The sequence below is a fragment of the Aquila chrysaetos genome, chromosome 5 (genome assembly GCF_900496995.4).
Source record: "Aquila chrysaetos chrysaetos chromosome 5, bAquChr1.4, whole genome shotgun sequence".
Classification (NCBI taxonomy): Eukaryota; Metazoa; Chordata; class Aves; order Accipitriformes; family Accipitridae; genus Aquila; species Aquila chrysaetos.
In genome coordinates, this window is record NC_044008.1 from 36,628,773 (window position 1) to 36,645,622 (window position 16,850).

The 16,850-nt window shown below is 42.8% G+C and overlaps 1 protein-coding gene across 6 annotated transcripts in view; it reads left to right on the forward strand.

Annotated features, from left to right (window-relative positions):
• The first annotated feature begins 6,461 nt into the window (after positions 1-6,461).
• The window catches only part of USP15 (ubiquitin specific peptidase 15), a 72,992-nt gene continuing 62,603 nt past the window's right edge, over positions 6,462-16,850 (forward strand). For 2 of the 6 annotated variants that reach the window (XR_005932369.1, XM_030014336.2), the window contains exon 1: positions 6,466-6,637. Coding sequence is in view for 5 of the 6 variants with exons in the window: in XM_030014336.2 (XP_029870196.1) it covers positions 6,549-6,637 (89 nt within the window). In the remaining variant the exon portion in view is untranslated. Of the gene's footprint in view, positions 6,638-16,850 lie in introns of all 6 variants that reach the window. The other 4 variants (XM_030014334.2, XM_041123442.1, XM_041123443.1 and 1 more) reach the window with 3 other exon arrangements.

The following is a 16,850-nucleotide window of genomic DNA, read 5'->3' on the forward strand; positions in this document are numbered from 1 at the left end:
TCCACTTAAGCACCAACTATTTTTATCGAACAGCAGCCCATTTTTAGCACACAAAGTGCAAACCTTACAAAACCTAACTTCTACATTGTGTTTAGATTTCATACATCTTCAGCAGCCAGTGCTTAAACCCTACATTATGAATCATTCTTTTAAAACTCCTGTCTCTTGAATTATAGTAGCTGACATGTTTTGTGCATAGTTAATATATTTAATTTTACCTCTTGCCTTCAAAACTAAACAGTTCATTTAGCAATGATACAGGAGAAAATTCGGATCCATTGTGATGTACAAATCAAATATAGAAATTGGTAACAGCATTGACATATCTGCCAACCACGGCTAAAACCTGTTGCCATCGTACCTTTTAAATTAGCTTGTGTTTAAAATTCTTGAAGGAAAAACATTTTTGAAAGAGATATACAAAGGTTAACTAATTTGTAATAATTTGAAAATAGACTTTTTTTATGTAGATAAAAGCATTGCGTTAAGTACATGGAAAGTAATTTTATCTTGTCGAAAATGGGTAATTATTGCTTAAATTAATATCTGATTAAAATTGGATCATAGAAAAAGCCTATTTTCAAACATCCCTTTTTCAAGTCCTAGGCTATTAGAATTGGGTCTTTCAGTGTATGGTAGACAAATACTTAATCAATAAAAAGCACAATTTATTAACTATATTTGTTAATTTTAAACATTATTTTAATAGTTCTACATAGCATATTTACTTTATTATTTCTTTTAATTGTTTGTATAGTTTATTAGGAAGTCGTTCTTCAGAAATTTAAAAAAAAAAAAACACCACAAAGAAAAAGAACACTTCCCAATATTTAAAAATTCAAAACTGGAGTAATGGGAATACACTGGCTTTTCTTCCATTGTCTTTTCTTCCATTAAATTAGGAAGACTTCTGGGACACCCTTTGTTGATCCCACTGAACTTTTCTCTATCATCATTCCCCTATATTCAGATCTATGAACTTTCTGACTTAACTTGTCCAAGGATTCCTGGTCCTAGACTTAGTATATGAAGGTAAGAAAGTAAAAGACTGAACATGTAATGTTACGCATATTTATTTAAAAAATAACAGTCCCTTCTCCGAGCGTCTATACCCTTGTTCTCTCATTTGAAATATCCTTTTGGTAATACTAATTACTAAAAATGTAGAAAAAATGTAACAGTCTGATTAAATCAACTAAAAAAATCTATCAAATTTTTAATTTTTTTTTTCTTATCTCAGCAAAAGCATGTTATCACAATAATATCTAGTAATTGCAACTCCATCTAGCTGAAACAGCAATTTAACATGGCTATGTTCAGCCTATGTGAATGAGGCAAACCATGCACAGACTGGATTAGGAGGAATACGATTCAAAAACTACAGTGCTGTCATGGTTTTACATCCAGGACAGAAATGTGTATCTTAATCACAAGTTATTTCCCCACCTCTCTTGTCTTTCAAATTTAGCCCGTATTTCTTTCTCTCTTTAAAAAAATGCGTATTCTTATCTGCTTCTGTCCATCATTCATCCCATGCTTCCTTGGGTTCCCCCATCTTTGTTTAGTACTGAATTTTGGTTCCTATGTCTTCCCCTCTCACGTTTACCTTACAGAAGCCCTGCTTTATCTTGCCATTGTATAACTTTAGTCCACTGTTATTTCTGCTTTCTTGCTTTTGTTATTGAACTGTTTCAAAGAGGCTTACAATTCTATCACTATTTTAAAACAACCAACTCCCACACATCCAAAAAAGTAGGATATGGAACAAAATCAGCAGTGATTTTGTGATTGCCTTTAGTTCCACTTTAAATTTGTAAAAACATATTAGGCTAGTAAAATTAGCTCTAAAAGGGTTTCCATCAGATTTCTCAACCAAAAGTGAAATTACCTATGTTCTCCTAACTGTATGTGTGAATGCTACATGTAAAATACACACTCATCACACCCACTTTGATATGTCAGGCTCTGTCTGGCGCACCCCCAAACTAAAAAGGAAATGCACACAGCCACCAGCGGCTGTAAGCCCACCACACACACGAGTGCCTGCCAGACCACCGCGGAAGGGAATCTGAAGCCCTATTTCCCCGCCTCCATAAATTCACAAATGCAGCGTAGAAGGTTTAGGAAGAAAATAAGAAGTGGTGAATTTTTCTGTAGTACCTGTGAGACTTACAGTTGTCTGTCATTTCTACACAATTTGCTGTCTACGAAAGTTTCCATCACTGAGAAGCAGAGCTTTACATAACCCCCAAAATCAAGTTGTATTTTAAGTTTCTTTAGCCAAGTCCACTAATTGCCTTGAAAACAAGAACTGAGAGCTTAAACTTTATGTTGTATTGGGAATCAATAGAAACATCAGTGTACCCAGTTTGTTATCTGCAGCCCATTTGCTGAATGTCTGAGCTGCTATATGCTGTATTAATTGCATCCTTTTTTAGGATCAATGTTTAGAACCACAAAAAACATGTTTATAAAAATTCATCTGATGATAGCAATGAAGTCAGGTAGGGATGGAGGCCCAATGATTACTGGAAAGCCTGCCACCTCAGCTAGCTTTACAATATCCTGCATTCAGTTATATCAAAAGCTTGTTTTTCATCAGAGAGGGTAGGTCATTCATCAGTTATCTCCAGTGCTGTTTCTGTTTACCTGACGGTTTCAAATCTGAAGATGCTCAGGCACTGTCTAGGATAGTTACTTGGAAACAACTCCTTGCTAGCTCAGAAAGCCTTTTTTAATAATACAGATTTAACACTTAACTGGCATTTTCCAAGAATTCTGTGTAGAGGAAAGTTCTTTTCAAGCTTAGGATGCTGTTCTATTACGAAAGGCACAATTGCTTCTTGTGAAGCACTGACAGTCCCAGAAAGAGACTCGTGGTTTAACCCCAGCCAGCAACTAAGCACCACACAGCCGCTCACTCACTCCCCCCCAACCAGTGGGATGGGGGAGAGAATCGGGAAAAAAAAAAAGGTAAAACTCATGGGCTGAGATAAGAACAGTTTAATAGGACAGAAAGGAAGAAACTAACAATGACAATAATAACAGTAATAAAATGACAATAACAATAATAAAAGAATCAGAATATACAAAACAAGTGATGCACAATGCAACCACTCGCCAAACGATGCCCAGTTAGTTCCTGAGCAGCGATCCCCCCAGGCCAACTCCCCCCAGTTTATATACTGGGCATGACGTCACACAGTATGGAATACCCCTTTAGCCAGTTTGGGTCAGCTGTCCTGGCTGTGTCCCCTCCCAACTCCTTGTGCCCCTCCAGCCTTCTTGCTGGCTGGGCATGAGCAGCTGAAAAATCCTTGACTTGGTATAAACACTGCTCAGCGGCAACTGAAAACATCAGTGTGTTATCAACATTCTTCTCATACTGAACCCAAGACATAACACTGTACCAGCTGCTAGAAAGAAAATTAACTCTATCCCAACTGAAACCAGGAGAGTGACTTAGTTACTCGTCTCTTCTCTGCAATTCTTAAACAAAGCTCTGCTTCAGATGGCACATTATGCTTTTCTGTCTAGTATTTGTAGCATCTAGTGTCTGTCTAGTGTCCATTGCTGTACCATGAATAGACTGAATTCAGGAATAGATCTTTCACCTAGTGACTGCAGTTATGCAACCCAAAAAGTAGAGGCACGAGTGGCTTCAGGTGAAGCTTTTGGCAAAGCAAACTGTTGATGGTCTATTACAGACTGCTGAAAAATGAAGCTGTTTACCAGCATAGTGGATCGAGAAATATTTTCCCCCAAATTTCCATGAAAACACAATTTTTGTAAAAAGTTAGTTTGGCACACAGATAACTTCCAGGGTTTAAAACACTGTCCCTATTTTTCAAGACCTGGCGTGCAAGGGGTGGGAAGGTGTCACAGTTCTTCCCAGTCTCTGAGTTTCTAATTCAGAAGTTTATACTTCAAATGGGTGGAAACCTTCTTCTTGTCGTCCGGTTCAGTTTTCTCTCCTCTCATTAAATTTAGGCATCAGATCCACAGCTCTCAGTAGAACTCTCCATATAACATACATCTTTAACTTGCTTGTCCCTTCTCCTGGAATTTCGTATTCCAGCTCTTGGAGAAGCCACCAATGTCACCACCAGTCCCTCTGAGCTCTTGTGAGTTTTACTTACACACTCGGTAGGACTTTTGTATTCCCTTTCCAGCCAAAAATCCTGATTTTGCCTTTATTTCAACACCATCATCTTTACTGATAATCCTGGCAAAGTATTGACTGAGCTTTGGACTACCACGGCTCCATAAGAGAATCACAGAATCATTTAGGATGGAAAAGACCTTCAAGATCATCGAGTCCAACCATCAACCATGCCCACTAAACCATGTTCTGGAGTACCCCATCTACTCACTTTTTGAATACCTCCAGGGATGGTGACTCAACCACTTCCCTGGGCAGCCTATTCCAATGTCTGACAACCCTCTCAGTAAAAAAATTTTTCCTAATATCCAACCTAAATCTCCCTTGCCTCAACTTGAGGCCATTTCTTCTCGTCCTATCTCTAGCCACCTGACAGAAGAGACCACCACCCACCTCACTACAACCCCCTTTCAGGTAGTTGTAGAGAGCGATAAGGTCTGCTCTCAGCTTCCTCTCTTCTAGACTAAACAACCCCAGCTCCCTCAGCTGCTCCTCATAAAACTTGTGCTCCAGGCCCTTCATCAGCTTTGTTGCCTTTCTCTGGACACGCTCCAGCACCTCAAAGTCTTTCCTGTAGTGAGGGGCCCAAAACTGAACACAGGACTCGAGGTGCGGCCTCACTAGTGCGGAGCACAGGGGAACAACCACCTCCCTGCTCCTGCTGGCCACACTATTTCTGATACAGGCCAGGATGCCGTTGGCCTTCTTGGCCACCTGGGCACACTGCTGGCTCATACTCAGCTGGCTGTTGACCAGCACACCCAGGTCTTTCTCTGCTGGGCAGCTTTCCAGCCACTCTTCCCCTGTAGCGCCGCATGGGGTTGCTGTGACCAAAGTGCAGGACCCGGCACTTGGCCTTGTTGAACTTCATACAGTTGGCCTCAGCCCATCGATCCAGCCTGTCCACATCTCTTTGTAGAGCCTCCCTACCCTCAAGCAGATCGACCCTGCCCCCCAACTTGGTGTCGTCTGCAACCTTGCTGAGGGTGCACTCGATCCCCTCATCCAAATCATCGATAAAGATATTAAACAGAACCGGGCCCAACACCGAGCCCTGGGGAACACCACTTGTGACCCGCCGCCAACTGGATTTCACCCCATTCACAACCCTCTGGGCTCGTCCATCCAGCCAGTTTTTCACCCAGCAAAGAGCCTTATTTCCATCCTCTTTTTTGCTGTGTGTATACCTAAAGAGCAATCTTTAGTGCTATTTATAATAGCTACATGCTACTAGCTCGTAAGTGCTAATTAGCTAATAGCTAATAATGCCTAATGGCTTCTAATATGTGACTGGCAGCCTATGATACATTTCTGGTGTTAGTCATACAATTCAGCATGCTGTAATGACTTGGATGGAGGAAGGGGGCTAGATATGCAATTGCACCGGCCAGATCTGCAAGAACAAACCTTGTTTTCAGACGTTTGTAACCAGCAGCCCAGCCCAATACTGCTATACCATTTTGATTTTATGAAATCTATAGACAGGTGCGAAGACAGAGAGAACCCCGTTAATGTAATGTAACACGCGGACTTATTTTTGGGGTGAAATGCCAAGTGACAGGTTGCACCGTCTGTCCAAGCCTCAGGTAAGAGCGACCAAAACAAACACAAGAAATTATCCGCTGGCTCCTGCAAAGGTCTGGGAAGGTTAACGCGAATCACGCAGCCAATCTGAAATCCCAGCAAGCATCTGCACAGTAACACAGACCGTATCCCTGCATCGGTCACAGGAATCCGAACCACCCGTCTGTCAGCAAAGCATACAGCATCTCCTCAGGCACACGCCGAAATTAAGACACTGCCGGGAAGGTCGCAGAGGCGGCGACCCCTCGTTCTGCGAAGCCGATTCCCTCTTTCTGACACATTTCACACCGGGCTCTCACAAGACGCGACCCAGGCCGCGACGGGAAGGCGGGCACTGCCGCGGGCGCCCGGCCGAGGCCGGCCGGCAGTCGCCGGGCGGGTCTGAGGCCGGCACACCGCAGGCCTCGGGGCGGACCGGCCGAGCCACCCGAGGCGGCCGGGCGGGGCCAGAGCGCACCTCGGCGGCCGCCGGCCCCGGACCCCCGCCCGCCGGGGCGGCCCCTGAGGCGACGCCGCGACCGACGGCCCCCCCCGGCCCCGCCAGCTCCCGCCGCGGCTCCGCGCATGCGCCTCCGCTCCGGGCGCAGAGGCGGGAGACCCCCTGGCCGCCAGGGGGCGCCGGCCTGCGGCGCCGCGCCTCGCCCCGTTCCCCTCCGGTCCCCGCCCTGCGGATTGCTGGGAAGGGAGGGGGGGGGCCGAGGGCGGCTCCCGGTCGGCGTCACTCCCAGCATGCAGCGCGGCGCGCTCCTGCCCCTGCTGCCGCCGCCGCCGCAGCCGCCGTTGCTGCCGCCGGGGGGAGAAGATGGCGGAGGGAGGCGCGGCGGATCTGGAGACACAGCGCACGGACGTCGCGGCGCTGCTCAAAACCGCCCTCCGCAAGGGCGATACCTGGTGAGGGAAGGGCGGGGGGGGTGGTCCGGGCTGATCGGCGCGGGCGGCTCCCTCCGCCCCCGGTGCCGCTCGGCTGGCGGAGGGACCGACCTCCTTTCCCTCAGCTCCCCCCCTCCCCCCGCTCCCGGGGGCGGCTCGGCTCCCCGGGAGCTGCCGGGAGAGGCCGGGAAGGGGGGGGCGGCGGCCCCGTTCCACACACAAACACACACTCCCCCACCCCCCCGCCCCGCTTCCCGCCGCCCGGGTCCCTCGGCCCTCTGCCGGGAGGGGACCGGCCGCCTGGGTGCGGCGGGCCCTGGGCTTGGCCCGGGTTGCTGGCGGCCGGCGGGGCCGGGCCGGGCCGCGCCGCTGAGGCGCCCGGCGGGGGCAGGCACCGAGGTCAGCTCCCTGCCGGGCGGCGGGGGAGGGGAGGGCAGGGAGCGGCGTGACTGGCGGGGCGCGGTGCCGGATGGCGGCCGCGGATGGCGGCCCCGCACGACGAGGGGCCCGGAGGCCGCGGGGCGTGGGGGGCCGGGGGGCTTGCTGGGCCTTCGCGGGGAGAAGGGCCGGAGCAGGGACTGAGGCGGGGGAGGAGAGCTCCGCTACCCGGCGTTTCTTCCGTTCCCCGGGCTGCCGAGAGGAGGAGAGGGCCGCGGCGTCACCTTCAAGTTGTCAGAAATCGTATCTGTACCCCGGTGGGGTGCCCCGAAGGCCGTTCGCGGCCGTGGTGAGCCTTAAGTTTAAATTTTATTTTGATAGCGAGCGGGTTAATTGCCCGAGAAACGGCCCCCGAAGGTGCAAACGGGCGCTTGTGATACCTGTTCCACAGCAAGCGTTTAAAAAGATGTGTTTTCCTGGTCAGTCAGGAAATATTTTGCAGTATGCCGTACAGATTGTCAACAGAACAAGCCATGGTTGAAAATAATTAGGTGAAATAAACCCCTCTTCCTGGCACGTATTTAGTAATTGAGCTTCTGTAGTTGTAGTTCTCTGAGGCTAAGAAATGGGCCTTTTTTTTTTTTTTTTTTTTTTTTTTTAAGGAGGGGGCGGGGAGAAAAGGAACTGACACTTTTTCCACCACTCAACCTCTTCATCTCTTCCTGTGTGAAACTGTTACCCAAAGGCAAAGGCTGAAGCGTTTACTTACTGAAAATTAAGTACGAATGCACGAAAGTAGAACTTGCCCACCTCATTTCAGCTGTCATCACTCACTGTTCCAGTTCTATAAAAGACTATATTTAACAGTGTTGATACTGCAGCATGTGTCAGAAGCATACATTCTGATGCATTATTCAAATACTGCTGAGTATATGTTCAGTTTTGGCATACGAACAGACTGCTCTTAAACTGAAAAAGTATAAGCAACAAGAAAAAGGAAATCAATTCACATGGTAGTGTTGAAGATGACCAGCAGTAGTAAAAGGATGCTCAGGCTTGTAATCTCCTAGGAGGTTTTTTTTCTTTATGGCTCTGTTCGGTACTTCCCGAGTACTAAAAAAAATATGTCTGAAACAGTTAATGTTACTCAAAGTGAAAGTAACTTTATGACAAGTTTACATGATGGCTAAACCAGTATGTTTACTGTGCTGTAATTTTTTTTTTGGTACATTAAATATTTTAACATGAAAAAATCAGTTAAGTGGAAAAAGCTTTTAAACATTCTCTGAAAATAAATATATGTAGCTGTGATTATGACACTGATATTAATCAAGTGTTTTAAGACTGAATAAGCTATGGCAAAGTCCTATTAACTTTGACTCATGAACTATTAAATCTAGGTACATAAACGTGTATACATGTGTGTTCATAGGATTAATACTTAAAGCTATGTGTTTAACTTCAGAAATTAAGGGGTACGGTTAGTCCAAATGCTTTTTTCAGAGGTATTTTGTCAATAGCTTTTTGATCTTTTGGGTCATCGGTAAGGAAACAGAACTGTTGAAAGTGCTCCAAGTCATGATTCAGAACTGCAATTTTCATTCATTCAATAGTAAATATTGCTGAAAAAATGTGAGCAATGCCATATCAGCTTGTTCTGTTTGAGCTTTAAAGCACTGAAATACAGTCCTTTTAAAATTACTGGCTTATAGGCTTATACTGAGTCTTTTCCATGCTCTTCAGAATTTAGAGTGTAGAGTACAATAAGCTATGTAAGAAAAGTATAAAGCTTTGGGAGTTCCCTCTAAGAAAAAAGGAACTAAAGAATAAGGCAAAGAGAGGCAAGTCTTGTATTATCTACAAAGAGGGCATTGAATTTCTTCATTAGTTCTTCATGTGCACTGCAGAGAGAAAGAAATGAAACTGACTTGAAATGCAATGTTTTTAGAATTAGAGACTGGAAAAGAATTCATAGAATCAGGAAACATTTGAACAGGCAGGATAGGAAGCTGTAGAATTTGTTTCATTGGATGTTTTCAAGCGTAGCTTGGGGGTAGTATAGATTAAAATATATTGCTTCAACGGACAGACAAGGCTAGTGTCTTATGACTGTTCTGTCCTCAGGGACAAGATTTTGGGCTAGTTTGTCCCAGTGGTCTTTTTTGCATTCTCTTATGGGCAATTAACAAATTAAATTATTAAACTAGGAGAGACTGAAGATTCTTCCATCTCTCCATTTGTCTAATTTTTCTAAACATACATTAAATAAACATCAAATTTAAGCTTTTCCAAGAAAGAACCTCCTTCATTTATCAGTTGTTTTAAATAGTGTTGACTACTTTTACTAGTGAATTCAGCATAAAAATTACAGTCATTCCATGGAACTTGAATTATATGTAAGTCTTTCTTCTTGCACTATTATCCAAAGGACCTTCATGTTCTGTGGTTGAAAGACCTAGAATTCTGTTTTGGAGGAGGAGAAATGCTGTATTTCGTTGTATATCTCACAGTTTTAGGATCTGATGCGATTACTTCTCAGTGTTTTGAAATTCTACTGATGCTTGGCCAGTGAGGAGAATTTTTATTGTGTGTGGAGATTTTAACCTCTCATTTAGAAAGACAAAAAATATTGGTTGTTACAGCTGCAGACAAATTTGAACTTAATCAGTGTCTTCCTGTATCTACTCTCAGAAACTGAAGAGCTGTTGATGTTCATTGATTTTTTTTTTCTTAGCCACTGTAAAATTTGCATGACCAGCTGGTCCTGATGATGTTATTTAATGCCTTTGTACCTGCAGTGGTATTCTTGAGAACTTTGCCAAGTTTTTCTGTTTTTACAGTGTCACTGAGGTACAGTTTTCAATACTGAAAGTTATTGATCTTCAACAGTTTTCTTAAAGAGGTGATGAAGACTCTGTCAATTCTTGTGTGTGATGACTTCTTGTGTGAATATCTCTGTAATTTCCTCCCCATATTGAGGTATAATTTCTTGTCTTTACCTTTAAGACCACTTCCAGCCCTGCTTTCCCTGTAGTTCCTGTTTTTCTGTGGCTCGCTTAGTCAGAGATGTTGTCTCAGTTACTTAAATATGACATTACAAATGCTTTCGTACTCTTAATTGTGCTACCTCTTACACACGTTGGCCCTCGGTGGTCTAGAACGTGAGACCATGTTTCTTGGCTTTAAGTATCACCTGCCAGTAAGTGGTTCGCTTATAGTGGGTAATAGTGACTAATAATGGCTAACAGCACAGCCTTAGCAGTCAGTTTCACCAATTTCTCTCTCTCTTTCTCCCAGACTTTCCCCACTGTGCTTCTTTCATCTTTTGCTGCTGTAGCAATTTGTGAGCGGATGAGAATATAGATGTTATTTGTATTTTTAAAAGCAGTAACTTGGAAGAGAATCAGGCTGTTACAATGGACAAACAACTATCGTGAGGAGTTTACTTGGTGGCTAAGGGAACAAATGCAATCTTCAGATGTTTGAATAGACAGTACTGAGTAGCAGTACAAAGAAGTACTGTATACAGTAATATATTAGCGAAACCATTCATACTGTCCAGTTCTGGTGTCTGCATGTTACAGAAGGTGTTCCTTTGGAATGAGTTCAAAAATCTCAAAATTTAATAGGGAAGGCAGAAGCTTTGCCTTTCAGAGAAGAGCTTTAAGAGCCTTTGTCTGTTTTGATAGAATGTTGAGTCCTGTGCTGAAATACTTACATAAGAAGATGATGTCTTCTAGGATAAGGATTTTGAGAGGCGTAGATAAAGATTTAAGATACTACCTGTAAACTGAAGCTAGTCAGGATTAGACCAGAAGGGAGATGTTGATTTCCAGCCTTGCTAGCCAATGAATTTTGGTGCCAGTCATCACTTTACAGAGTGATGAGATAGATTCTTAATCTGTTCTTGACTTTTAAGACTTCCAAATTATGAAAACTACACAAGTATAGTTTTTCGAGTTCTTTCAGATGTGTCTCTGATACACATCAATTCTGAAGTTCTGGTGAGTCCAGAGGGAGTACTGTTGTTATCCATTGAGTACATTTCTTGGAAGGTGAAGAAAATATTCTCATTTTTTGCACTGTGAGAATTTTATTGGCTGTTTAATTGTAAAACTTGGCCACTGAAGAGAATAAGTAAAAATTTAAGTGGGGTGAAAATCCTTCCCAGTGAATGATCAGTAGACCTGAAAAGTTCAACCTTAAAGGATTTCCCCTCCAGAAGTGTATTGAAAGAATTTCCCCACCAAAAATGTATAAGCATTTTAATTCTGGTTGCAATGAAAACTCATGAATCTTGATGAACAGGCATATATAGCCCTACTTGAAAACCCTGCAGTGCCCGTCATTGATGATAACCTTGATGCTGAAGTGCTTAGCTTTAATAGCATTTTACACCATGGTCTTCTCAGTGTTTTCCACATCTGATCATCCATCATTGTGCTGTACATGAACAGAATCTAGATTGAACATTAATGGAAGATTTTTACTTGATTTGACTGAGAGCGTGATGAGATGTTGCAGACCTGCACCTCCGTAACATTTGGAATAATATCCTCAACTGTTCTGATGGCTTCATATAATGAGAAACAAGGAACGCTATGTTAGCATTCCAAGGATAGAATGGAGCATTGGCTGCTTTTTTTTTCCAGATGAGGTTTAAGTTGCTGATTTTTGACTTTAAGACCTTGTGGTTGAAGTTTTGTGTTAGATTCGTCTCGCTGCATGTGGAATGGCGCAGCATTTCACCAACAGTCTATGAAGATATACAAAATGTTCTGTTTTAAATTCTTCTGGGAGAATACTTGCAATGGAAGTGTGTACATGCAATTTTCTTCTGATGATTGATTAGGCAGGGTGAGAGCATGTTAAAATCATGCTTGTGTCAGGCTTTTGCCTGAAAGTTGGAAGTCAAACATTGACTTAGGAGTTAGATTATTTTTTTAAAGAAAATTCTTTACTTAAATGGAAAATTTGTAAGTGTGTACAAAATACTTACATGGTTGTTAATGTTCACACTGAAATTTTAAGATAAAAATGGAGTCTGTTAATTTTGGCTGTATAAGGCTTTTTGGTCAGCCTCTTGGTGGTATGTGTGAAGTGCTGCTTAGGCTATTGCTGCACATTGTGAGAACTGAATATGGGGAGCTGTAGGGAGAATTTGACTGATTAGTTGACTTGAAATCATCTCAGTGTGTTTAGTTCAACAAAGCTTTTATTTCTGAAGAGGAATGTGAAATATTTAGACTAAGATTTCTTAAAAATGGGAGCTAAGCGATATATTTTTTTTCTCTCTTTGACCCCTGGATTTTTTTCTCGTGGATTTACCTACATTTTGAATAAAATGGTGGTTTGGTTTATATGTGATAAGAGTACAATAATTATCATCATCTTGAACTTTCAAGAACTTGTTAATTCTGAAACAACATTTCATTTTGAAGGCATCTATTAATCATGAGTGTACTTAGTCAAGCAATTTTGGCTGGCCTAATCAGAGTAGAAATACAGGTACAAACCCGTTCTTACTTTCTTATTTTTATAGTTGCAATTGTGCAAGAACAAAAATGGGATGCTGTGACTTTAAACAGGAGTCCTAATTTGCTTTCAGCAACACGGTTGTTCCACTTTGTCCTCAGTATTGCTTAATCTGTACTCATGCACAGTGAGGAGGGTAAAAAAAAAAAAAAAAAAAAAAATCCTCCTCACCTGTCTCTCTGGACAATTTGCACAGTGTCGCTGTTAAAGGTGAAATAGCTTGTGTTCAAAACTTACGATGTCCCAGCAGTACGCAGTGATGGACTGAGTGTCTCTCTGTGAGGTGTCCTTATTGCATATCAAAGTTTCAATTTTGAAGTCGAAGGGCTGACCTATCAGTCAGTATAAATCAATCTACGTTACATGTTGTTTAATTCTGTCTATATATAACTGAGGAATGCATTCAGAGCGCTTTTGACAGCAATGGGAAATGCCAAGATCATAGTCATACTGTTAAAATATTTTTTTATCAGCCTGAGTGTTAAGGTAAAGAATGAATGTGTTGTACTTCTGTGATGTTGATACTGTGTCAATAAGGTTTGTTAAATCAAAATGTGCAGTAAACCACAGGTGAAGTTAAATTACATTAAAAAATTACAAACCATGACAGAATTTTAGAAATCAATTAGCAACTTTCCTACTAATACTGTTATTTTCTTTTGAGCAAACAATGTCCATACGTGGTCATGTAGCTGTGAAATTTTAAAACTTATGTAAATTTATTATTTATTTTTATTATTTGTTGAATTTTGCTTTCAGAAATGAAGGTGCATTTACAAGTGTTGTAATAGCTTCATTCTTTTGTTCTTGTAAGTTAATGTACAAATGCTATAAGTAGTCCCATTTTGGGCTGTCCTAAGTCTCTACACTTGATCATTCATAATGATACAATCTTTTGTTGGTAATTTTAATTGACTGACCCAATTATATTGGGTTTGCATGGAAGGGTTTTGGTAGCAGGGGGGCTACAGGGGTGGCTTCTGTGAGAAGCTGCTAGAAGCTTCCCCCGTGTCCAGTAGAGCCAATGCCAGCTGGCTCCAAGATGGACCTGCTGCTGGCCAAGGCCAAGCCCATCAGCGACGGTGGTAGTGCCTCTGGGAGAACAGATTTAAGAAGGGGAAAAAGTTGCTGCTCATCGGCAACTGCAGCTGGAGAGAGGAGTGAGAAGATGTGAGAGAAACAACCCTGCAGACCCCCAGGTCAGTGAAGAAGGAGGGGGAGGAGGTGCTCCAGGCGCCGGAGCAGAGATTCCCCTGCAGCCCGTGGGGAAGACCATGGTGAGGCAGGCTGTCCCCCTGCAGCCCAGGGAGGTCCACGGTGGAGCAGATCTCCACCAGCAGCCCAGGGGAGGACCCCACACCGGAGCAGGGGGATGCCCGAAGGAGGCTGGGACCCCGTGGGAAGCCCACGCTGGAGCAGGCTCCTGGCAGGACCTGCAGACCCGTGGAGAGAGGAGCCCACGCTGGAACAGGTTTGCTGGCAGAACTTGTGATCCCGTGGGGGACCCATGCTGGAGCAGTCTGTGCCTGAAGGACTGCAGCCTGTGGAAGGGACCCACGCTGAAGCAGTTTGTGAAGGACCGCAGCCCACAGAAAGGACCCACGCTGGAGCAGTTTGCAAAGAACTGCAGCCTGTAGGAAGGACTCACGTTGGAGAAGTTTGTGAAGGACTGTCTCCCGTGGGAGGGACCCCACGGTGGAGCAGGGGAAGAGTGAGGAGTCCTCCCCCTGAGGAGGAAGGAGCGGCAGAGGCAATGTGTGACAAACTGACCCCAACCCCCATTCCCTGTCCCCCTGCGCTGCTGGTGGGGAGGAGGTGGAGAGAACTGGGAGTGGAGTTGAGCTGGGAAGGAGGGGGGGGTGGGGGGAAGGTGTTCTAAGATTTAGGTTTTATTTCTCACTATCCTACTCTGATTTGATTGGTAATAAATTAAACTAATTTCCCCAGCTCAAGTCTGCATTCCCTGTGACAGTAATTGGTGAGTGACCTCTCCCTGTCCTTGTCTCGACCCACGAGCCTTTCGTTATATTTTCTCTCCACTGTCAAGTTGAGGAGGGGAGTGATAGAGCAGCTTTGGTTGGCACCTTGCATCCAACCAGGGTCAACCTGCCATGCCAATATGAACATATATTTGGATATAAGGCATGGCTGTCAACTGGTAATTGTTTTTTTTAATATTTGAATATTTTGTATAGGAGTAAAAGGACCAAAATATTTGTTGCTGGTATGCCTATATTGGGAAAGATAATAAAATAAGTACTCTGTAATTTTTAGATTATATTGGAGAAATTCTAAGTCCTGTAATTGATGAGAACACAACCAGGAACCAGACTAATGGCCCTTAATCACAGAGATGAGCAGTCCTTTGTAAATGCCAGAAATAATCACTGTTTCATCCCACTTCAACATGACCCGAAGAATAATAACACCTGCAGCAACTGTTTCTGAAGTGTTGTTGTCTATAGGGGCTATGTGAGGTTGGAATAACTGATCTAAACTCACCCTTAAGATAGATGTAGTCAGTTTAGTGTCTTCAGCTAAAGCAAGTTTAAAATAGCTGTGACTTTAACTTTTTAATGTTGGTTTACAATATTTCTAAACAAAGCTTGTTTGCCTCTAACCATGAGAATGAAGTAAAGGATCGCATGTTTTTATGTAGCTTTGAGGAATATATTCTTTTACAAGAAAATAATATTAACTAAAAATAGTTAAGGTCAAAAGTAATCTGTGCTTTGAAAACAACCTGAGTGTAGGAAAACAGGAAGAGGAAGGTAGGTTGAAATGTTAAGCATTGGGCTTTGTAATTGTCAATACTTGCGAAGAAATCGTTCGAATCAAAGAATTACATAAAGGGAAGTTATGCCCAAATTGGAATATAGTATTGACACATAGCTTCTGTATGGAATGAGCTAGGTATGACCAACAGTTATCATTGCTTTTCGAGGAAATGAAGTGATGTGTAATATCAGAAGATATCAAGGAACATTCTAATTCTATTTTTCAACCGCTTTGTGTGATCAATGGACTAATACTAGCCTGAATTAAGACTGGAAGATGAGCAAATGCAATCTGTGAGGACCCTCAGACCTCAAGGCCTTTTGTCATCAGCTGCTGCAATAAGAATGTTGTTGGAGTTTATATTTGCAGGGCTCAGAATTTCATTTTCTATTTCATCCTCTGCAGTGGTAACACTGAATTCATCTGATATCAAAACTTGTGGTGTATCAAAGGGAGAACATAAACTTTGGTAAAATACGTTGTTACATGCTCCGTTTGTCATTGCATGGGTTTTCCATGTCTTTATTATCAGAACAAATGCCACTGTTGTGGAATGTTCCAAAGGTATTTTGCAAATTTTGATACGTTGCATGTCTGCAAAGGTAGCGTAGACCTTGGTTACACAAGCTCCTCTTGTGCTCCGGAGGGATATAAGGTTTCCATGGAATCGTAGAATATCTCAAGTTGGAAGGGACCCATAAGGATCATTGAGTCCAACTCCCTGCTCCTCGCAGGACTACCTAAAGCTAAACCATATGACTAAGAACATCATCCAGATGCTCCTTGAACTCTGACAGGCTTGGTGCCATGACCGCTACCCTGGGGAGCCTGTTTCAGTGACCGACCACCCTCTCAGTGAAGAACCTTTTCCTAATGTCCAATTGAACTTCCCCTGACGCAGCTTCATTCCATTTCCTCATGTTTTATTCTGTATTTGGCATTTCAGAGGACTTGAGAGTATAAATTGTCCCTTGTATGTTATAATCTCCTTCAGACAGGCAAGAAACATTTTGCAGATGAGAGCAGATGTATCTTATGAAGCAATCTGAAACTCCACTCAGAAGTAGACACCGAGTAGTGAAGTAGGCCAGACTTGAACTGGGAACATGTTCATGAACATGTTCCATAGTTTTTTTTTTTATTCTACTTGCTCAAAGAATATTTAGATCTCTTTAAGGATACATACTACAACTAAAGCACCTAAAACTAATTAAACTGTAGAAATATTTCCAATATTATTAATACCTGAAATACCATGTTTCGGTGTAATTTTCAGCAAATCATACATGCGTATTTTTGCTTACTTTTAGGTAAAGGTTTAGGGCTATTCTAATATTTATGTATTTCTGTTATCAACTTGTTGACTCTAAGTGACTTCAGCATAATCAAACTTGGTTGTACTGTTTTCATCAAGCCATTTGAGGTGACTGATTTGTTTGAAATGCCTATAAATGTCAAGCATTTGCAGATTTAATCAGTTCACCTTGTTGTGAAGTTGTCTTAGTTTTTAAGGTTTGCCCTTCAAAACAGCATATTTAGAAAT